Source organism: Loxodonta africana, chromosome 2 (genome assembly GCF_030014295.1).
Source record: "Loxodonta africana isolate mLoxAfr1 chromosome 2, mLoxAfr1.hap2, whole genome shotgun sequence".
Taxonomy (NCBI): domain Eukaryota; kingdom Metazoa; phylum Chordata; class Mammalia; order Proboscidea; family Elephantidae; genus Loxodonta; species Loxodonta africana.
In genome coordinates this window covers 96,819,005-96,842,597 of record NC_087343.1, presented here as the reverse complement: position 1 = coordinate 96,842,597, position 23,593 = coordinate 96,819,005, and the positions used below count along the sequence as shown (strand labels likewise).

General features: G+C 38.4%; 2 protein-coding genes across 5 annotated transcripts in view; one reads left to right on the top strand and one right to left on the bottom strand.

Annotated features, from left to right (window-relative positions):
- The first annotated feature begins 868 nt into the window (after positions 1-868).
- LYSMD3 (LysM domain containing 3) lies at positions 869-15,102 on the top strand. Of its 2 annotated transcripts, none has more exons than XM_064273960.1 (3): positions 869-1,065; positions 8,236-8,501; positions 12,498-15,102. In XM_064273960.1, the coding sequence occupies exons 2-3, from the start codon at positions 8,247-8,249 to the stop codon at positions 13,161-13,163; spliced, it is 921 nt and encodes a 306-aa protein (XP_064130030.1). In that variant the 5' UTR covers positions 869-1,065; positions 8,236-8,246; the 3' UTR covers positions 13,164-15,102. The 2 variants fall into 2 exon arrangements, with proteins under 2 accessions (XP_064130030.1, XP_003405028.1); XM_003404980.4 differs by having other exon boundaries at positions 914-1,147.
- A 2,243-nt stretch (positions 15,103-17,345) lies between these two features.
- POLR3G (RNA polymerase III subunit G) overlaps positions 17,346-23,593 on the bottom strand; it is a 50,672-nt gene continuing 44,424 nt past the window's right edge. For all 3 annotated transcript variants that reach the window (XM_003404979.4, XM_023547621.2, XM_010589424.3), the window contains one exon: positions 17,346-22,135. In XM_003404979.4, coding sequence (XP_003405027.1) covers positions 22,049-22,135 — 87 coding nt within the window. In that variant the 3' untranslated portion in view covers positions 17,346-22,048. The remainder of the gene's footprint in view (positions 22,136-23,593) is intronic.

Below are 23,593 nucleotides of genomic sequence, written 5' to 3'. Positions count from 1 at the left end.
TTTATGGACAGCCTGTCTCATTAAGTGAGCCCTGGTGGCACAGTGGTTAAAACGCTTTGCTGCTAACCAAAAGTTTGGAGGTTGGAGCCCACCAGTCGCTCCCTGGGAGAAAGATGTGGCTGCTCCCGTAAAGATTTACAGCCTTGGAAACCCTTTGAGACATTTCTACTCTGTTCTATAGGGTCGCTAGGAGTCGGAATCAACTCCATGGCAGTGGGTTTGTTATTTTCGTGTTTTGTCTCATTAAAAATAGGAAGCTTGAGAACCAGGGCTCTAGGAGCAGACACTTCTCCAGGCCTGACTCTAGGTGGCTCACTTTCCTCACCTATAAATAAAAGGCCTAAAACAAACGCGCCCCCCCCATCCCCGACAAAGGTTTCTCTGCAGTATTTTGCCTTCTTCTGCAGCCATTTGGAGGCCTCAGCATGAAAAAATATAATAAGCATGGCATAATATATATTTTAAAACAGGGATGTCAACACTGCTTTTGAGGCGTCCATCCCTACCCTAAAAAAACCTCGAGACGCAGAGCAAGAAAAAAATAAACAGCTCCCCGACAAATCCTCAGCACCGCCCCCTCCTCAGGGTTTTCCAGACAGACTGCAGCGCTTTGTGGACGCTGGACAAAGGCGGCCCCAGCAGGTCACTCGAGGACGAAACGCCGGAACGCGGACCGGGCCCGCGGTACTATTCTACCAAAGGGGCAGGGGGCGGGGTCCGACGGGCAGGAGGAGGGGCGGGGCTTGAGCTAGGACCCGCCCCCGAGCCTCGGCGGCATCCTTGCGCTTGCGTGCCGGGAGTGGGCTCCGGTTCAGAGTCCCGGGTACTGGCTCGCCCTCGCGCCCCCGCCCTCCGCCTCCTCCCCCACCCTTTCCCGCTTCCCACTTGACGCGATGACGCAGGACAGGTTTGCGGACGTGGCGGAGGCGCACGGCCCGGAAGGAGGAGACGTTGGATGCGGTTGTCGACTACTGGCAACGGAGGCTCGGCCATGAATTTACCCGGGACGGCGGCGGTGGGCCTGGCAGGCGTCTCCTCGCTGCGTCCCCCCTGCTAACGGGACAGGTAAAGAAGCCAGCGGGAGGTGGAGGGGCGCGCCGTCCATGTCGGCGGAAGAGGCAAAGAGGCACGGAGACCTTGGCCGCAGGTGCGGTGGATGTGGAGGGAGGAACAGGGGACGGAGACGAGCGGGTCTGGAGGCAGTCCCGCGTGAAGGGACTCCCTGGGGGCCGGGGAGACCTGCGAGGCCAGCCCCTCCAACACCTTTCATTATACTGTCGAGGAAACAGACCCAGAGAAGGAACTCCCACCTGCCCGACTGCCGGAGCAGCGCATTTCTCCCACAACTTGTGTTTGCGCTGAGCGTTGAGTGTAGCTCTCGCCCACAGCGTCCAAGTGTGCTGGTGTGATACAAAATCTGAGATCTAATCCCCGCATCGGTTAACAAGGGAAGAAAAGAGCAGGCGTGGAATGGAGTGGGAGGAAAGATAACTTTTTAAAAATTGGCCTTGGCGAATACGGTGCCTGTGGTTCTCAGTACTGAACTAGCTTTTGCTTTGTGGCCCTTTTATTGCTCCTTGCTTAACGAAGGTCGGCGCGAAACACTCGACAGTAGATATTGTACAGTACAGGGTGTTTGGGAAGCCGTTTTCAGTTATTGAGTTCATGAATGCTTTTAACACTGTATCCATCGGTGATCACTTTTTTGCGTGCGCTTGCAATCTCTGTAACATGCGCTTTTCCAAAGAGAATTTCGTGTCTGTTTCCTGCCTTAGGGAACCCTGGTGGCGTAGTGGTTAGGTGCTATAGCAGCTAACCAAAAGGTCAGCAGTTCAGATCCACCAAGGCGCTCCTTGGAAACTCTATGGGGCAGTTCTGCTCTGTTCTGCAGGGTCGTTTGTGAGCTGGAATCGACTCGACGGCAGTGGGTTTGGTTTTTTTTTTTCCTTCGTTTTTGGTTTTCCTGCCTTAAGAGAATTGAGAGGTGAAGAGAGTTGAGCTAGATAACTTTATTACTGTGTACTTGCTAATCTTAATTATCTTTCTGGGCCAGATTCCAGCTTTTCACTTAGGTTAAGGACACAACCAGTTCTTGATTACTGAGAAACAGAATACCCAGTTTTTGGTATTCTGCTGCCTAGATTTTTTGCATAGAAGAGTAGAGAGGTAATGAGACAGGTGAAGTTCTAGCCTTTAAATATTATTTAGTAATATGCTATGGAGAGATCGATATAAATGTTTAAAGTGGTTATGGGGCATTCCTCAGTGAATTTCATTTAGCTATATTAACCTAGCTTGGGTTTCAAAGAACAAATTATCAGGGAGAAATGTCTAAAGGGTAGCATAACTGGGTCAGTATAAAAAACCAGACCAAACCCAGTGCCGTCAAGTCGACTCCGACCCACAGCGACCCTATAGGACAGAGTAGAACTGCCCCATAGAGTTTCCAAGGAGCGCCTGGCAGATTTGAACTCCTGACCCTTTGGTTAGCAGCTGTAGCACTTAACCACTATGCCACCAGGGTTTCTAAGGGTCAGTATAGCCATGTGTAATTTGCTGTTAGCCACATGTAATTTGCTGTATATTAGTGGTTCTTAACCTTTTATGATCATGGACCACTTTTGAAATTGTAAAAGTAATAAATATTCTCCCTAGAAAAATGTTCCGTGCTGTAGAGTTGCTTCCGACTCATAGAGTTGCTTCCGACTCATAGCGATCCTGTCTGTGTACAAGAGAAAACACTGCCCAGTCTCACAATTGTGGCTGTGTTGCATCCGGTTGTTGCAGCCAGTGTGTCAGTCCATCTCATTGAGGGTCTTCCTCTTTTTCACTGACCGTCTACTTTACCAAGCATGATGTCCTTCCCTAGGAACCAATTCCTCTTGGTAACAAGTCCAAAGGACCTGAGATGAAGTCTCACCATCCTTGCTTCTGAGGAGCATTCTGGCTGTACTTTCAAGACAGATTTTTCATTCTTCTGGCAGTCCATGGTATATTCAGTATCCTTCGCCAACACCATAATTCACATGCATTAACTTTTCTTCAGTCTTCCTCACTGGCCATTTTTCACACGCATATGAGGTGACTGAAAATATCATGTCTTGGGTTAGGTGCAGCTTAATCCTTTAAGTGACATCTTTGCTTTCTAACATTTTAAAGAGGTCTTTTGCAGCAGATTTGCCTGTTGCAATAAGTCCCTTGATTTCTTGACTGCTGCTTCCATGGGCATTGATTGTGGATCCAAGTAAAATGAAATCCTTGACAACTCTAATATATTCTCTGTTTATCATGATGTGCCGTAGTGGCTGCTAATCAAAAGGTCTAGCAGTTTGAATCCACCAGGAGCTCCTTGGTTCTACTCTGTCTTACAGAGTCGCTATGAGTCGGAATTGACTCGACCGCAGTGGGTTTCGGGTTTGGAGTATCGTGATGTTGCTTATTGGGCCAAAAAAAAAAAAAAAAACCAAACCCACTGCCGTCAAGTCATCCCGACTCATAGCGACCCTATGGGACAGAGCAGAACTGCCCCACAGAGCTTCCAAGGAGCACCTGGCGGATTTGAACTGCCGACCCTTTGGTTAGCAGCTGTAGCACTTAACCACTACACCGCCAGGGTTTCTTTATGTTGAGGTGTAATCCATACTAAAGGCTGTGGTCTTTGATCTTTATCAGTAAGTGCTTCAAGTGTTCACTTTCAGCAAGCAAGGTTGTATCTTCTGCATATCACAGGTTGTTAATAGTCTTCAACCAATCTTGATGTCAAATTCTCCTTATAGTCCAGTTTCTCAGATTATTTGTTCAGCATACAGATTGAATATTGATAAAACCTTGATGCACACCTTTCCAGATTTTAAACCACATAGCAAAATGTACATATGTATAAAATTTTGCCTACAGATGTTCACAGATATTCATCAGATTAAAGACACTTAAAGAATAAAAAGACTTGGTTAAGTGGAAATAAACTGTTAGCCATTTAGGTGAAGTTGAGTTACTCTCAACCTTTTGGAGAATTAAAGCGTCTTTAAATTGTCACTTGTTGGAGAATCCTTGAAGGATCTGGTGTGATCATGACTTCAAAACTGTTTTTGAGATGTAAAATATGGATGGCTTCCTTAATTTGATGCCTGTCAAGTTAGGAATCCTAGTTTTTCTATTAACTGGGGGAACAGTTGAAATAGTTAATCTAGTTAATATGTAGCTATTAGTTACCTGTGTTACCTGAATAGGACCCTTTATGTTTTTAAAGCAGTGCAGCGCTATCATAGAGCAATGTCAGAAACTTTTTCAGTTGTTGGATTCAGTTATATGAAATAGCTCAAAAATTTTTACAAGTATGTGCCATCCATTTTACAAATTGGAGTTGGTCCCTTCTGATTTTTTAATTTTTTCCACTTGTCTTCCTTAACCTCTCCCTAGCATTTTGCCTCCTGGGCAGATCTGGGCTCAGTTCCTGGGCAGTGCACCCCATGTGCAGCCATCACCCATCTTTTAGAGGAGATTTGTGTGTTGCTATTTTTTTATGATGCTGAACAGGTTTCAGTGGAGCTTCCCAAGACTAAGACAGGCTAGAAAGGAAGGCCTGGTGATCTACTTCTGAAAAATCAGCCAATGAAAACCCTCTGGATATGGGGTCCTCATGAGTCATGGTGACTCGGCAATAGCAAATAACAAATATAATAGTATTCAGAATTGAACTGAGTCTTTCTTCGAGACATTATTTTGCTTTGACGTGGCATTTTCTTGGTTTTCTCCTCTTCTGAATGCTGCTTTTCCATCTTCTTTGCAGGTTGATTTTTCTCCACCCAGATAATAAATTTTAGAATTCCTCAAAGGTCAGCCTTAAACCCTCCTAATCTGTACTTTCCCACTTAGTAATTTCATCCACACCCACAGCTTCAGTTTTCTCCTATGTACAGATGAATCATGAAATTATACTCTAACCTAGACCTTTCCTCTGAATTTGACTATATATCCCATTTGTCTGTGTGACATTCCTTTTTGCTGTCTTAGAGGAGTTTATAATCATAGTTCCTCATCCACCAAGCCCTTCTTCCACTGTTCCATATCTCAGAGAATGGCACCACCGATTCAGTTACACAAATCGGAAATCTTGGCATGTTACTGAACTTCTTCCCTCTCTTGATATCTGATCCACATTCCTAAGTCCTAAGTATTTTCTCTCTGTAATGCCACTTAATACCTGTCTACCTCCATTCGCAACAACAAAAAGCAGTCTGCTATAGGGTCACTATGAATTGGAATGGACTCAACGGCAGTAGGTTTTATCTTTTATGTGAACGATTAATATAAAGTTAAGACTGTGGAATTGGTTTATGTTCTTGTTTTTATTTATTTTTAATGGGAATAGATCAACTTGATGAAGGTGACTTGAGAGTTAGTATTCAGGTGAATAAAAAGTATTTACTGATGCATGTTTTTAACTTAAGTCAGCTCTGAGTCTTAAAAAGGCTTTTCTGAAGTATAAATGAACAAAAGGACCTAAAATCTGTTTAGTCTATATGAACCATAAATGAGTTTAATGAGGACTCTAACTTAAGGTGGGTGAAAAGCTCCCAAAACCAAAACCAAACCTACTGACGTCAAGTTGATTCCGACTCGTAGTGACCCTATAGGACAGAATATAATTGCCCCATAGGGTTACCAAGGAGCACCTGGTGGATTTGAACTGTCAGCCTTTTGGTTAGTAGCCAGCTGCTTAACCACTACACCATCAGGGTTCCCAGGGAAGAAGAATTCCCAGGGGAGAGCAAAATAATGGCCTGTCTTAGTAAAAAGCATAGAAGGCATATACCAAAACAAACCTTTTCCTATCAAGTTGATTTTGACTCATGGCAACCCCATTTGTTGCAGAGTAGAACTGCTCCATAGAGTTTTCTTGGCTGTAATCTTTACAGAAGCAGAACACTGAGTGGCTTCAAACCGCCAGCCTTTAGGTTAGTAGTTGAGTGCAAGTGTTTGTGCCCCAGGGACTTTAGAAGCATATTGTACTATAAATAAATATAGAAGTTACAACAATCCAGGGAGGTTAAGTAGGTAGTGCAAAACATATTTCAATCCCACATGAACTTAAAATGCAGTTTTGGATTTGCGAAAGTATTCTGTGTATGTATAAAACATACTTTGATCCAATTAGAGCTATAAATTGTATGTATGGTCACAAGTTTTAAAAATATAATACAAAATTCATTCCCTAATTTTTTACTGTGGGAAATATATAACATAAAATTTGCCATTTTGACCATTTTTAACTGTACAGTTCAGTGGCATCGAATTATATTCACAATGTTGTGTAGCTATCACTACTATCTAGTTGCAGAACTTTTTCATTACTCAAAACAGAAACTCTGTTCCCATTAAGTAATAACTCCCCACTCCTCTCTCCCCCAACTCCTGGTAACCTGCAGTCTCCTTTGTGTCTCTGTGAATTTTCCTATTCTAGATATTTCATGTAAGTGGAACCATACAATATTTGTCCTTTTTTTGTCCGGCGTATTATTGTCCAGATTCATTCGTGTTATAGCATGTATCAGAACTTCATTCCTTCTTAAGGCTGAAAACTTAATTTCTTTCACATGCTCAGAATAAGGGAATGTGATTTTTTTTTTTTTACCTACTCCCCCCAAAAAGAAATTTGCCCTCATTAAAATGCAATTAACACCACATGTGGTCATTGTCTCCAAGCTAAAAATGTTCACTGTACTTTAACAGTTATAAAACTTGAACTTTAATTTTTTTACTGTGTTAAATATATGTTATAAAACATTTATCATTTCAAGAATCTTCACATATATAGCTCAGTAATATTAAATACATTCATCACGTTCTTCAACCATTGCCATTCCTGAATTGAACCTCAGGTTTAAAAAAAACTGAAACCTGAATCTAAGATGCATGTAAATCAGGAAATATTTTTTAGTTTAAGGTTTTAAACACTATCTCAGGGCAGTGGTTTCAGAGGTTCATCCAGCCTCCATCACTCCAGAAAGTGTGGAGTCCATGAGAATTTGAAATTCTGTTCTACATTTTCCCCTTTTTGATCAGGATTGTTCTATAGAATCTTTGATCAAAACGTTCAGTAACGGTAGCTGGGCACCATCCAGTTCTGGTCTCTTGGCAAAGAAGGCAGTTGTTCATAGAGGCAATTAGCCACACATTCCATTTCCTTCTCCTATATCTAACTCTCCTTCCTCTGTTGCTCCAGGCAAATAGAGACCAATTGTACCTTGAATGGCCACTTGCAAGCTTTTAGGATTCCAGGCATTATGCAACAAATAGGAGGTAGAACAGAAGCGCTGAACAAGTTATTAGGCCAGTTAATTGGGATGTCCCATGAAGCTGTGACTCTAAACCTCCAAATGAAGGAGTCAGATCCTATGAGGTGTTTGGTTATACGTAAGCAGCCTTAGCAGCTACTCTTGTTTTGTTTTTTTTGGTCGATGTCAGTATAGCTATCACACAATTTTTGCCAATTCAACTACTTACAGGTTTATAGCTTATTGACAGCAATTATATTAATTGGCTGTGCAACTCTACCCTTAATCAGTGTGATTTTTTCATTACCATAATCCAAAACTTAGTACTCCGTAAGAAGTAAGCCTTCTTTTTCCCCTCCTGGTACCCACTAAGAACCTTTGGTCTCTATACATTTGTCTCTTCTTGTATTTTTATGTAAGTGAGGCTGTATAATATTTGTCCTTTCGTGGTTGGCTTATTTCACTCAGGATAAGGTCAAGCTCCAACCATATTGTAGCATATATCAAGATTTCATTCCTCTTACTGGCTGAGTAGTATTCTGTTGGATAGTCTTTAAACCTTAAACCAAAATATTCCCTGAATTCTTCTTAAAACTAAACAGTAGTTTAGCTTAACTAGTAAAGAATGTCTGCCTTGAACACTGTGCTCTGTTAAGATCTATCTGTATGGGATCAAATTGACAACAGCAACTCAAAAGATTACATAGGAACCTTAGGGGGCAGTGAGTTTATGTTAATGAGGGAGGAACAACTTGGAAAAGGAGGGTTAAAATGGTTGTACAACTTGAAGAATATAACCAATGTCACCAAATTGTACATGTAGAAATGGTTGAATTGGTATATGTTCTTTGTATGTTCTCAACAACAGAAATGAAATAATTATATTTAAAAAATAAAAGATGCATGTAAATCAGTATTAGTTACATTCTAAAGTTTCCTGTGCTTTTTGTTGTTGCAGATTTTGACATTATGGCAGGAAGGCATCAGAGTCGTAGTTTTCCTCTTCCAGGGGTCCAGTCGAGTGGACAAGTACATGCATATGGAAACTGTACAGATAGCGATGTGTTGGAGGAGGATGCTGAAGTGTATGAGCTTCGATCCAGAGGAAGAGAAAAAGTCCGAAGGAGTACATCGAGAGATAGACTTGATGACATTATAGTATTAACGAAAGATATACAGGAAGGAGATACTTTAAATGCAATAGCCCTTCAATACTGTTGTACGGTAAGTTTTAATTTTGCATAATGCAGGCAAAATAAATTATTTGTTCATTAGACCAAATTGAAATAAATTCCGTGTCTTTTTATCTGTCTCTTCCTTTCTTCCCCCCCGCTTTTTTTTTTTACTTTTTTTCTTCTTGTTATAGAAACCTGTATCATGTTGGTGGATGTTAACTTTTTAAAATTTTAAATGAATACTTGAATTTCTGTTTATTTCTAAACCCACTAGTGTTTGTTCAGTGTTGAAAAACACCTAAATATGTTTTGTTACCTTTTTCTCCTTAATTAGGTTGTAACAGAATGTAGAAATACGTAAGGAGAAAACGTTCCCCGTCCCAATTTCCTGAGATAACTCATCTTAATAGTTTGTGTACTTCTTTCCACAGCTTTTTTAATGCACTTACACACACACAATATTGAGAGGGGAGAGTTGATAATTTTTATGTTTTAAAAATTGGTTTATGCTATGCGTATTACTCTGCAAATTGCCTTTTTCATTTCTTACTATATCATGGACATCCCTCGTAGCTAGATAGCTTAAACCATTCCCCTGCTTATAGGTAGTCAGGATTTTCTCAGTGTTTCGCATTGTACAACAAATATCACCATGTCTGTGTCTTTAGATGGCAGTACCTTTATTTCTGTGGGATGGATTTATAAAGGTGACATTGCTGAGTCAAAGGAAAGGCGTATTTCTAATTTTAAATCCATTTTTTATTCTATGTCACTGTCTACCTGGGGAAAAGTTTGATCCATGCAGTAAGAGAGCATTGTTGTAAGGTTTATAACAATAGTGATGCAGAATGGTGGAGAAACCTGGTGGTGAATTGGGGGAGATACAGTAAAGAGGCTATTGAAATAATGTAGATGAAGATGATAAGGACTTAGGCTAAAATATTTGTGATAAGAGTACAGAATAAGCTGATAGGAAATGTACTTGGGGGAAATCACAGGATGTATCAGCTGGTTCCTTATTTGGAATGAGGATTGATGAAGGAGATTAGCCTAACATTAAAGGAAATACGGTGGCGGCCAAAGTAGTGGAAAAGATCATGTAACAGTAATGGAGTTAAGATAAACAGTGTTCCTTTTGCCAGCCACTCAACTAGCAAAAAAGATTAATCTTACAAAAAGATTTATCACTATTTTAAAATACAAAAGCTAGTGCTGTATTCCACTTAAAAATATTCAGTCTTAATTATTAAAAATATACCAATCACAAAACAGTAATGGAATAAAAACAGTACAGAATTCTAAAAGAAACCAGTGAAGTTAGCATAACAGAGGAAACATAGGGACATTCAGAGAGATAACCTAGGTAGATAATAAACCTTGGAAAACTAGTTCAGAAAGTATTGAGTAGTTACTGGTCAGAATATACAATACCAAGCAAAAGAACATTTAAAGAGAATGGAGTCAGGCTTTGAGTTTGTCAGTAAATTTTCATTTAAGAAAAAAGACTAGGTAGAAAAATGGCACATCACTTTATCTTAGCCATCTTGCCTCCTAGTTATTTTGTGTTACTCCTTCCCACTCCACCTACACACATACACTCCAAGGAAATTGATTTTTTCCAGTGTAATCTTTTTCAGTCTTTATTGGATTTGATCACTCCTCAGCATTTGATTCTGCAGGTTTCTGATTTTCCGACTACTAATATTTAATAACAGCCAGCATTTATATAACACAGTCTACCACTATTCTGACTGCTTTACATACATTTTAATTCATTAGTCTTCATGTTACCCTTGTAAGGTAGGTAGTATCCTTACTGCCATTTTACAAATGTAGAAACTGAATTGCAGAGAGGTTAAACAATTTCCCCCAAATCGCGCAGCTAGAAAGTGTCAGAGCAATGATTCAGAGCCAGATAGTCCATGTTCTTAACCATCATCATCATATATTGCCTCCCTAGCTACTCTTTTGTGGAAACCCTGGTGGCGTAGTAGTTAAGTGCTACGGCTGCTAACCAAAAAGGTCAGCAGTTCGAATCTGCCAGGCAGTCCTTGGAAACTCTATGGGCCAGTTCTCCTCTGCCCTTTAGGGTCCCTATGAGTCGGAATCAGCTCGATGGCAGCGGGTTTGGTTTAGCTACTCTTTCTTAATCTCTTTAGTGTATTTCTCTTACTTAACATACCCCTTAAATGTTGCTATTCCTCAGGCATCTTTCCTATGTCATCTTTTTCTCCTCAGTCTTTTTCTAGTGAATCTGTCTACTGTGATGACTTTAATTGCCATTTTTACTGATGATCCACGAATTTTTATCTCTAGTTAGAACGTTCTTCTGAGTTTCAGACATATATCTACAACTGCCTAGGGACATCTCCACTCGCATATCCCATAAGCACCTCAAACCCAGTTTTTCTAAAAGCCGCGCTCATCTTCTCGCTCTCTACGACGTCCCATATCTCAGTGAATGGCTTCATCATCCACAGAGTTAACTAAACATACTAGACCCACTTTACCTCTCTGATATTAATCAGGTGACAAATGATCAGGGCGTAGATTAAAACATTGATGGAAATGAATGAGATTAGTAATTTTAAAGGTGATGGGAGAGCCTGGCATACCAATTAGTAATCTGAGAAGAACTCCCCCAACCCCCTTTTCACAGTGGCAGATGGATAGGATATACAGATAGGTTGAAGACAATTTATAAGGAAAGCTTATAAAAATGATTAATCTTGGGGGTAGTTGAAAAATACATTTATACTGAGAAGTTAGGAAAAAACAGCTTCAGAAGACCAACTGAAGAGGTTAAATTACTATATTTTATCAATTCTAAGGTATATGTTTTCCCACATTTTTAATATCTCTGAAAATGGAATGATGGGATCTTCAATATTTGGTGGAGTTTTTTTCCCCCTTAGAGATAACGTAAAAAAATGGTACATCTTAAAGTTGATAGTATCTTAGTTTTGATACAGTAATGGTAGTTTAGTTTGGTAGTTGCCCTACACCTATGCTCCACTTGGCAAACTGAAAGAACATAAGTATTTGTAATCCTTCCTCCACAATTGTTTCCAAGCAGTAGAGGTGTGGCATTTGTGGATGGTGCATAATTAAGGGAAATAGCAAAGTGTCTTAGTCATCTAGTGCTGCTGTAACAGAAATGCCACAAGTGGATGGCTTTAACAAAGAGAAGTTTATTCTGTCACAGTCAGTAGGCTAGACGTCCGAATTCAGGGTGCCAGCTACTGGGGAAGGCTTTCTCTCTCTGTCGGCTCTAGAGGAAAGTCCTTGTCATTAGTCTTCCCTTGGTCTGGGAGCATCTCAGTGCAGGAACCTCAGGTCCAAAGGGTGTACTCTGCTCCTGGCATTGCTTTCTTGGTGGTATGAGGTTCCCAACTCTGCTTGATTCCCTTTCCTTTTATCTTTTGTAAGATAAAAGGTGATGCAGGCCGCACCCCAGGGAAACTTCCTTTACATTGGATCAGGTATGTGACCTGGGTGAGGGTGGTGGTACAATCCCACCCTAATCCTCTTTAACATAAAATTACAATCACAAAATGGAGGCTAACCACACAATAAAGGGAATCATGGGCCAGCAAAATTGATGCACACATTTTTCGGGGGATATAATTCAGTCTGTGACACAAAGGATCCTAGAATCTAGCTAGATAGCCAGCATTAGTGTTAAAAAGTGCTGTTGAGTCGTTTTCAACTCATAGCAACCCTACACAACGCCCCATAGGGTTTCCGAGGAGTGCCTGGCGGACTTGAACTGCCGACCATTTGGTTAGCAGCCATAGCACTTAGCCGCTACACCACCAGGGTTTCCTAATAATATAGATGGTATTAAAAAGTAATTGATGATTCCCTAAGACTGGTAGATGAAAAATGGTGTAGAACTGTTACTTACAAAATAAATCTCCCTGGGTATGGTAACTTAATGGTTAAGACCAACTTTTTTTTTCCTCCAGAAGTAACCGATGAATGACTGTTGCTACCTCTTTTGATTTAGAATTCAGATGAATGTTTTTTTTTTTTTTTTTAACAGGTAGCAGATATCAAGAGGGTTAATAATCTCATCAGCGATCAAGACTTTTTTGCCCTTAGGTCTATCAAAATTCCAGTAAAAAAGTTTAGTTCATTGACTGAAACCCTTTATCCTCCAAAAGCAAGACAGGCTTCACGTCCCTCATCTGTCCCGTGTGCTCCAGAACAACAGGAACTTGTGCCTGCTAATGATTCTCTTTCTTCCAGTGAGTCCGCTGGTAGCTTTTTAAAAGAAGTGGACCGAGACATAGAGCAAATAGTAAAGTGTACAGACACCAAAAGAGAGAACCTTAATGAGGTGGTATCTGCCTTAACAGCACAGCAGATACGTTTTGATCCTGATAATAAAAACACTCAACGTAAGGATCCCTATTATGGAGCAGACTGGGGTATCGGATGGTGGACAGCAGTAGTGATAATGTTGATAGTAGGTATAATAACGCCAGTATTTTATTTGCTATATTATGAAATTTTAGCTAAGGTGGATGTTAGTCACCATTCAACAGTGGATTCTTCACATTTGCATTCAGGAATCACACCTCCATCACAACAGAGAGAAATGGAAAATGGAATTGCCCCAACGAAAGGAATACACTTTGGCCAACAAGATGATCATAAACTATACAGACAAGATTCACAGTCACCTGCTGCTCAACACAAAACATAGCAATGAGTTCACAGTCACTTTGTAGCACTCACGTGTGTGCATCTGGAATGTGATGAATCAATTATACTCGATAACCACTTACAACGAAGTATTTAGGGAGATTGAAGATAACTTTTTTTCCGAGCCATTTATAAGCGGAGTGTGTATAAAATCCTTAAGCTTGCTAGTTCATGTTGAGAGCAAGCAGTCTGTTTCTGTTACATCACTGCTTGAAGAGGAAGTGAATTTATATATGTGTTTAGGAAGTTCTAAATTCAGAAATGTATCATTTATTCAAGACTAGTTATGCTTAAGTTCTATTTTTTGGTTTAAAATTATTGTTAAGTTTATTATAATGTGAATGATAACATCAGATGTCTGCAACTGAAGAATATATACTACTGTGAGCCATCAAAACATTTAGTTGCAAAAAAAAAAAGCTGGTTCCAGAATTACTTATGATGGCACATACTTAATACTCCATTTTGAAACTTTTAAAAACACATTTAACACATAGTATATGAAGAAATGAATGGGAAAGTAATGTGTAATTTCTGTAATAGAGGGTAAGAAACAGATTGAATATTTTTAAGCCTCCAAAATAATGTGTTATGGTTGGGAATTTGCCATTAGGTCACTAGAACACTGGAATAGGTCAAGACCTAAAAGTGATCTTTGTCCCTAAAGGTTTTCTTTGTTTCCCTAGGCAGGCCCTTTAAACTCTGCACTTCCGCAGTTCTTTGATGAAAAGTATTATACATGTACAAATTAGCATTATTTAGGAAATAATTCCTTACGTACTGTGATAAATCATTGCTGTTACATGGAGTAACATGCCTTAAAGACATTTAATGCCTTAAAATTTTATGTAAACTGGTATAATTTTTAGAATTAAAATTGAGCATTACTTCAAATGGTCCACTCAGATTCATTACATTTTGTTAGGTGCTGTCGAGCTGGTTTTGACTCATAATAACTCTGTGCAACAGAACGAAGCACTGCCCAGTCCTGCACCATCCTCACAATTATTGCTATGTTTGAGTTCAGCCACTGTGTCAGTTCATCTCCTTGAGAGTCTTCCTCTTTTTTGCTGACTGACTGCTTTACCAAGCATGATGTCCTTCACCAGGGACTGGTCCCTCCTGATAACATGTCCAAAGTACATGAGGTTGAAATCTCATTATCCTTGCTTCTAATGAGCAGTCTGGTTTTACTTCTCCTAAGACAAGACTTGTTCATACTTCTGGCAGTCCATGGTATATTCAGTACCCTTTGCCAATACCCTAATTCAAAGGCATCACTTCTTCAGTCTTACTGTCCAGTTTTTGAATGCCAATGAGGTGACTGAAAATAACCATGGCTTGGGTCAGGCACACCTCAGTTTTCAAAGTGATATCTTTCCTTTTTAACTTAAAGAGATTTTATAACAGATTTGTCCAGTGCAGTATGTCATTTGATTTCTTCACTACTGCTTTTTTTTTTTTTTTATATGGGCTGTATAAATTTATCTCCACTTCCCTATCAAACACAAGTTAATGGGGTCAAAACAGAACTTTATTGTCTGCCTCTGAGGTCTGTTGAAGAAAATGGCTCATTAAGCAAAAACAAGGCCTTCTGCATTAGCAGTAGCAAAGTGCTTTATTTATGGATTCCTTAACCTCTGTTTTTCAAAGAGAAAATGCCTGAATTACACTCTTTTCCCTGAACTACAGAATCAGATTGGGGAACAGAGACGGAAGGTGTGTGGATGGGCCAAAAGGGCTTGGTAGTGCTGCTTCAAGACAGATCTATGGATCATACAGTCTGACTGAATAGAAAGCATCTCATATTGGTTCCCTTGTTTTTTTCTTTAAAGTTTTATGTTCTTAAAATGTAACCAAAATGATGCAATAGAAGTGAGATTCATGGAATTTGGATTGCCTGTTTTGTCTATAATAAAGTGTGTACTTTATTTATATAATACCACCTCATTTTCTGGGCATTATTTCCTAAATTTTAATGTTTCTGCTTTCAGATCGGTCATTTTTTATCTCAAACTCCAGTCTTGATATGTATGGTGAATATATATATATATATATGTAAATAAAACAGCGTTTTATGTACTTTAAGGAGCACAGCATCATTACAAAGACAAGACAAAGAAGTCAAACATTAAAGCCCTTGCATATTTAAGAAGACCTTAGACTGTTACCAAAAAGTGTTAATAAGGAAGTTGTAGCAAATTGATTCTTTGAGTAAATCTTTTAGTTTAAAATTTTTTAAATTATTTTAATGTGCCTTGAGCATCTTGAAAAGAGGAGCGTGAACTTTCTAACCTATACTCAGTGTTAACTTGGTCGGTTTACATTGTATTTATTAAGCCTGCTGAAAAATGAAGTTTTAGGGAAGAAAATACAGATTATTTTAGGGTAGAAAGGACGAGGTATCCTTTGATGAACATTGTTTATGTCAAATTGATGAAATTACGGCTAGTCAGTGATTGCTTTTTGCCAGCAGTACTTTGAAATTATGGTGAAAGGGTATGGTTTCCAGAATAAGTAACTCATTTTTTAAAGTAATGAGGTATACTGTGTATTTGTTGGTTAAAAATCCTGTTTTGCAGAGTAGCTTTTTGAAGGAAAAAAATAACATAACCTTATGATACCTTCAGGCAGTTTTCCTATTTCTATATATTTAAATTGTATATTTTTTAGTTAATTAAATTAAATTAATTTGAATTTTAATAATTCTATGTATACATGTTATATATATATAAAGTACAGATTTTAATCTCTTAAGTGTCAATTTTTAAAGAAAAATTTCCTAAGCATCTAATAGATTGTATTTTAACTTTTAAAAAGTACTAATATACATCCAGCTTGTAGTAAATGCAAATTACTCTGCCTAGCGTTAACATAAGCACACAGTTAACTGTGTGATAATTTGGACTTTAATTGCATTGAAACCCTGATCTGAATTCACTTTGAGACTCCATTTATATTAGTAAATATATATATACACATAGGTATGTATATATGCATATGCATACAGGTATTAGCAAATGTAAAAGTAACAGAACTGAATCATTACATTTGGTTCACTTAAAAATTTCATATTTTAAATGAAGAAAACTGATTATTTTCAGGGCAGATTCCAAAGTCTGGGCAGACATGGTTATGGTTGTTTTGAATTAACGGATGCCATTTGCATTAGTTTCTTACCCCACACCCAGAAAATTACAGGATTCATCTATTCATTAAAGGATGTATTTCTACAGCGGATACATTGAGATAGATTATAGAGTCTACTGGCCACATTAAGGATTAGTAAGACTGTAAGAAAATTCTTTGTTTTTTAAAGCTTTTTTCTTTTTCTGGCTTCTACCTGCTTGTTCAGTGGTCTGATGAACAGTTCTTTAAGTGAACCACTACTTAGTAATTAGTTCTTTTTAAAGGTATCACAGTGGTTAAGAGGCTGCTAACCAAAACGTTGGCAGTTTGAATCCACCAGCTGCTCTTTGGAAACCCTACGGGGGCAGTTCTACTCTGTCCTGTAGGGTTCCTGTGAGTTGGAATTGATGCGACACCACCGGATTTGGTTTTTTGGTTATTTTGGAAATGATCTAATAGGAAATACAAAGGATACGGTTAGAGTCTTTCATAAATAGGAAGCAAGGATCCAATCAAAGTGTGACAGGGTAAAGATGGAATTTTTAAAAGTGTGTATTTAAATGGTGCATTATGATGGAAATCACTTTTAAATTACAACAATGTTGCTCAGGAAACAGTATTTTTCTTCCAAGTATCTGCATATTGCACTGTTAGATCATAGAAATATCTGAAGCCTTTATTTAATTCTTTTTATGTATGCAAGTACTATAAATCTTCTGTATTTTATACAAATGCAAATGTAACTGTAGAACATTGTTAGCATGTACATCTGTAAAAAGTGGTTTTTAAAACTGTTTGCCCTGTTTTCCTATTTTAAAAAATCTGCAAAATGTAATAAAATTTCTATTTTATTTTTCAATCTAAAATGGTAGCCGGTGAATTTAATTGAATACAGCAAACTACACTGTCAATCTGTTTGACCTAGAGGTATGATGTAAGATAGATCAAATTGCTACAGGTCTAGCAATTCCGATTTCCCATTTGTTATACTTAAACAAATCCACTGGATTATTTATAGGATATGAATAAAATGAAGTAAAATTTTAGACAAATGTTCCTTGGGGATCCTCCTTAGGGAGGAAGACCTGGTGAGGCATGGTCCATGACTTCATAATAAGTCTTGGGTCACTAAGTATGTAACAGTATGCCCTATTTATATGTAAACTTTATTATCATGAAAACAAAAAACAGCTACAACTTCCAGAACGTTGATTTTTAGAAATTACCAGCAACAAAAGAATTGAGAAAGTTCTTTGGAGTTTTTAGTTTTCCAATGAAGGACTTTGTGCTATGATTTCTTTTTTCCCCCCATTCTTAAAAACATTTTGGAAATTTTTGCAAACTCCAGAGCCTTAAACTACATAAAGGTAAAGCCATTTACACTGTACATTTGAAGCTGCTGAGGGAAGGAAAGATACTTAACAAGATCCTCTGAATTAGCATTGTCTGGTATTCTGGTGGGGTGGTGGTTAACCACTTGGCTGCTGACAGAAAGGCTGGCAGTTTGAACCCACCAGCTGCTCCACAGAATAAACACATGGCAATTTGCTTCCATAAAGATTACAGCCTTGGAAATGGCTTGGGCAGTCCTACTCTGTCCTGTAGGGTCGCTATGAGCCAGAATCAAGGGCAATGGGTTTGGTTTGTTTTCTTCTGGGAATCCAGTATAAGTCCATGACACCAATGATTACACTAATAAAAACAAACTTGATGCTGTCGAGTCAATTCCAACTCACAGCAACCCTCTAAGGACAGAGTAGAACTGCCCCGTAGGGTTTACGAGGCTGTAATCTTTAAGAACACTGCTACATCTTTTTCCCACTGAGCGGCGGGTGGGTTCAAACTGCCAACCTTTCGGTTAACAGTTGAGCACTTGAACTATTGCACCACCAGTTGTTCCCTACACTAATAGACTGTCTGCTAAATGTCTTGGTTTGCTATCACAACTTTTTCCCTAACCACATACTTAGCATTTTCTTTTGGTGGTGGTGGTGGTGTTTGTTCAAGAATATTTGATACTGGGGACATCCCTGCTCAAATTCATAGTTATTTTACTTGGCAAGGAGCCCTAGTGGCGCAGTGATTAAGTGTTCAGCTGCTAACCAAAAAGGTCAGAAGTTTGAATCCACTAGCTGCTCCGAGGGTTTTTTTAGCTGCTCCTTGAAAACCCTATGGGGCAGTTCTATTCTGTCCTATAGGGTTGCTATGAGTCAGAATCGACTCGATGGCAATGGGTTTAGTTTTGGTTTTGGTTTTTTAACTAGGTTAAATCTATTAACTAATTATTTCTACCAAGTAAACGCATATATTTAAGTAGGTTCAAAACAAGACATCTTAATATAAAACAAAGCACAATTTAATTTTGTTAATAATTGTAAACAAATACAGAAGAATAGCATTATAGCAATGAAACAATTTTGCTTTTTATATAGCAATTTTAAAAACACTTTACCAACAAGCAATGTTTTAAAGTTTATCTTCCTATTGTTATAAACCTAAATGTGCAGCAAAATACCAGAAATCAGTGTAACAGCAGATTAATTGTGAGTAGATAAAATGCAAATTGGGCAGCCAAAAGTATCTGGAAGGTGCTCTGAAGAGGAGATAGTGAAAGCAGGTTATATATAGAGGGTCCAGGCAGGATAGTCTCCTGAGGGTGATTGTTGGTTTCTTAGAGCATATGCAGAGCTTCAGGGTAAGTCAGTTGTAAAAAAAGTCATTAAGGACATGCCATATATCCTAAAGCACAGCTTCCAGTCAGCTTCTCAAAACTGCCTGCACACAGACAATTCTCCAAAAGAGCCCAAAATCTAAGGCAAAATAGTCTCCTCTGAACTGCTTACTAGGCTATTATTTGACTTGAAGGTGACTCCAGGAAAGCCAGTTCCTTAAAGGCTCAAGGTTCAAGAGGACACCTAAGGGCAAATGGCCCAGGTGGGTCACCCCAATTCCATGGGCCCAGAAATATGGATTCCAGAAGAATAAAAACAGTTTCTCACTGGAATAATTTAATAATCTGAGATTTTAAGCCAGAAAAACAGGACTCATGCTGGTAAAATCACCTGCAAATACTTCCTGCCCATTTGTCTCAAAATTAACTTACTTTAAAATTGTAAAATGATCTTCCAAATAGGGGAAGACAATGCCCATAAGAGAAATGGCTGGGGTCCTCCATGAGTAAATCCTTGCTCAAAGCTCTGCCTTATTATCTGCAGGACTAAAATGGTGGGGACAAACTGAAAGCTAGGGAAAGAAATACCTTTACCTTCAGTGAATTCGTCTGGTTCAAACAGTTCTCTGCAGGTTTATAATAAAGCAAGTAAATAGAATTGCAGAGATAAGATTTCTATGAATTAAATGTTATTTGGCTAAATGAAGAATGAATACTGAATGAATAAGGAAGACCAAAGAAGAATTGATGCATTTGAATTATGGTGTTGGCAAAAAATACTGACCATACCATGGACTGCCAGAAGAACAAATAAATTTGTCTTGAAAAAAGTACAGCCAGAATGCTCCTTAGAAGAGATGCCAAGACTTCATCTCATGTACTTTGGGCATGTTATGAGGCTGGACCAGTCCATGGAGAAGGACATCACCCTTGGTAAAGCAAAGGGTCAGTGAAAAAGAGGAAGACTCTCAATGAGGTGTACTGACACAGTGGCTGCAATAATGGGCTCGAGCACAGCAACAATTATGAAGATGGCAGGGGACCAGGCAGTGTTTCATTCTGTTGTACAATGGGTCACTATGAGTCTGAACTGACTGGACAGCATCTAAGAACAACACTGAAGACGTGAGAGAATAAAACACCTATGTTAATTACCCGTTGCCGTCAAGTCGATTTTGACTCATAGCGACCCTATAGGACAGGGTAGAACTGCCCCATACGGTTTCCAAGGAGCGCCTGGTGGATTTGCACTGCTGACCTTTTAGGTTAGCAGCCATAGCTCTTAACCACTATGCTACCAGGGTTTCCCCTATGTTAATTAGTGATCCTAAATGGCTTCATTTGGCCATTACTACTGAAAACTTTGTGAGGTTTCTACTCTGAGTAGATTGCTGCTTTAAAATACACTTATTATATCAATATTTTCCATTTAGAATCTTTTCAATATTTGATAAGCTCCTTTAAACAAGAAGTTATTCACATAATAAACAACACACCACTAACCTAATAACGGTCCTCACAATCTGACGAAGTATTTGCCACTAGAAGTGATCTTTTTCCTGAGAAAGTCATATTACAAAATGGCACAAGACAATTTAAATTTTCTTCAATTTTTCCCACCATAATATAAGATGGGAAAATCAAATTATATTTTGTGAGGAAAACACATTTCTTAAAGCTGTGTTTTCTGTCATTTTCCAAGCTACAGTTTTTTTTTAACCAAATTTAAATTAAGTGATGATTTCTATAAGGTAAGAAAATGAATACATGTGGAAAATTTTGGTTGGTGTTTAAACAATTTTTATAGGAAATTTTTACAAATGAAGAAACTAAGTCACAGAAAACCACGCTCAGTTTCAAGATTGAGTCTAACAGTACAGGTAGAAGTAGAACCTGGGTCTCTGATTCTCACATTAGCAGGTCGTGGGTGGTATTTTCCAAAGGGAAAAATAAATTATTTCGTTTGGTGAGTGATATTAACAAATCCTTTTTATAATATATAATATGAATTTCCACGAATATCTTTGGCATTTGTCACAGTCTTTGGAGGCTGAGATTTTTAAGTATTTTCCCCCAAAATATACAAAGACAGTGGAGGGGGGCTAGCTTTTAAGTAAAAAACAAAACAAAAAAAAACCTAATCTTAATTTTAAAATTACCTGAGTTTCATCCTGCATTATTACATAAATCAACTGTATAGTTTATGAGTCCTGTGAAACATAACAGAGGCCACCACACCTCACAGATATCACACATATGCATTCTGTAGCGAGATTTATATGACTAAAACTTACTTCACACTTTTGTATATTACAAAGTTAAATGTCTCAGTTTGATTTTTTCATTAAATCCAACTATTCAAAGATGTCAAGCTTATTACAGTAGAATGATTAATTCTTATATTGTATGAATGAAGTTAGCCCTACATTCAAGTAGTTATACTATTGCCCCTGGTGAATGTCATCTTCACCTGGCTGAGATGTGAGCTGTGACATTTACATAGCTCAGATTGGCCATTTTCCTGGTAAATTTGCTTTCAATCATAAAACTTCCAATCTCCAAACTTTGTACGTGTAAGAGCTCAGGTAGGTTTATATAGGCATAATGTAGCAGTACAGAACATACCATGTAAAAAAAAAAAAAAGTTATTTTCAAGTTTCTGTTTTTTTAAAGTGCTCCATGTGCAGCATTAAATTTTAGACTACAGAAATCCATTATGATGACTAGTAATAGTTTTACAAAAGATCAGAAATTAAACAAGAATAATTTGTTCAAGTATGAATGCATAGATTTAGAGATGCAAAGGCTCTTTAGGCACAAACGAATCCAAATAATTCTTTAAAAAATCCACTAGAATACATTAAAGGATGACAGAGGTGTTTACAGGGAATGTCAGAGCGTCAAAGATTAATTTGTAAGCTAACTACTATGTAAACACAGTGGTTCTAAAAGTTTTGGTAACAACTGTCCAACACAACAGGAACAAAAATAGAATACTTACTCATTCCTTATCAGAAATAAAAGCAAACAAGCCTGTCCAGATATTCAGAAACTGTATCATAAAAACTTTTTGAGAAACATCATGGCTAATACGTTGCTTCATCCATGTTGTCGTCGCTGTCTGCACCAAAATCATCTCCATCTTCAAAGTAAGAGTTAATGTAGTCATTTTCCTAAGAGAAACGAGATAGTCCTCAATAAACATTAAAATGAATAGACAGTGACATTATTAAAGAATACAATAGAGGTTGTCCCATTAGTCTAAATTTACCAAATTTAGGTAATAGGAAAATACACCAGGCTTAAAAAACATATCTGCTTAAAAAATGCATTGGCTTTCACTCAAGTCTACCTGTGCCGCCTTCTCTCAGACCACCACCTCCTACTGTTCTCAGCTGTTCTCCTGGCATCAAACAACTAAGAGAATGTGAAGGGTTTCCCAATATATCTTGGTAGAATGATACAGTTACCAGGAATGAGCTTAACCACTACTTATTTCGCCAAATGCTCAGACGCTCAGGAAACAAAGCCAATTTACACTAGCATTCATTAGACTATACAGAAGTGAGGTTTTTGGTTACAAATCAAACTGAGCATAAGCAGAGACTTTTTGCCTGTGACCCTAATACTCCCCAGCATGTTTTCTCCTTTTTCAAAACGGGTGACGAAGAGCTTGACGATAACTAACGCCATGACGAACCTGTAAATTTTTCTCCTTCTTCTGCCTGCCACCTCCTTGCATACTTGTTACTTTGCTTTTGACCCAATGTTAATGACTTTGTTCTCTGTTTGGTCTGATGCAAATAACTTTCTTTTGTTCTGTGACCACCTGTGACTTACAACTCCCCCACAGGAAAATCAGAGCCCAGGTGTCTGAAATGTATGTCTTCAGCCTGATAAAGAGATGTCAGGCCTGTATTTCTTTAGTCTGATTAAGAGTCTTCTGTCACTATCTTGCAATGAGTAACTCCTCCAGCCAGGCCATCTGTGGACTACAAAGACACTTTTTGTAACCCTTGTAAAATTCTATATAAGCTCTAATGTAAAACTGCTCTTTGGGACTCCATAGAGACAGCCTGTGTTGCTGATGTATACATCTCCTGAATAAACTCTTTCTGACTCGGAGTACGTTTCATGGGCTCAACTGCTCCAGGGTATGCTTGCTATCAAAAAAAAAAAAAAAAAAGCCTCAAGATGAGTAAACCCAAACCTGGACGATGACATGTCACATTCCATCCAGGCCCCTCAATCTCCTCCTTTAGATGAAGAGGGATTAGGCCCTGGGGGAACATTCCAATTCTCATGACTGATTGAGACTATTATCCATGTGAATGACTCAGAAGCTAACTGTGCTTTCTATCTTTAAAGAATTAATTCAAAAATGCATTTTGGATACAGATTAAAATAAACTGAAGTGTTATCAGTCAGTTGGTGTGTATGAACTGTATTTGGATTCTGATTGGAACAAACTAAAAAAAATGTTTTGGAGGCAACTGGGAAAATTTGAACACTGGCTTGATATATAATATTAAGGAAATATATTTCACTGTGGTAGGTATAACAATGATATTGTGATGTTGTTATTTTTGAGACACATCCTGAAATATTTATGGATGAAATGATGACTAGGA

Bases quoted from the DNA above. Each gene is read 5' to 3' on its own strand.
- LYSMD3 (XM_064273960.1), top strand. From the start codon at position 8,247: ATGGCAGGAAGGCATCAGAGTCGTAGTTTTCCTCTTCCAGGGGTCCAG. The intron at 8,502-12,497 runs GTAAGTTTTAAT...TTTTTTTAACAG, and splicing joins CCCTTCAATACTGTTGTACG to GTAGCAGATATCAAGAGGGT.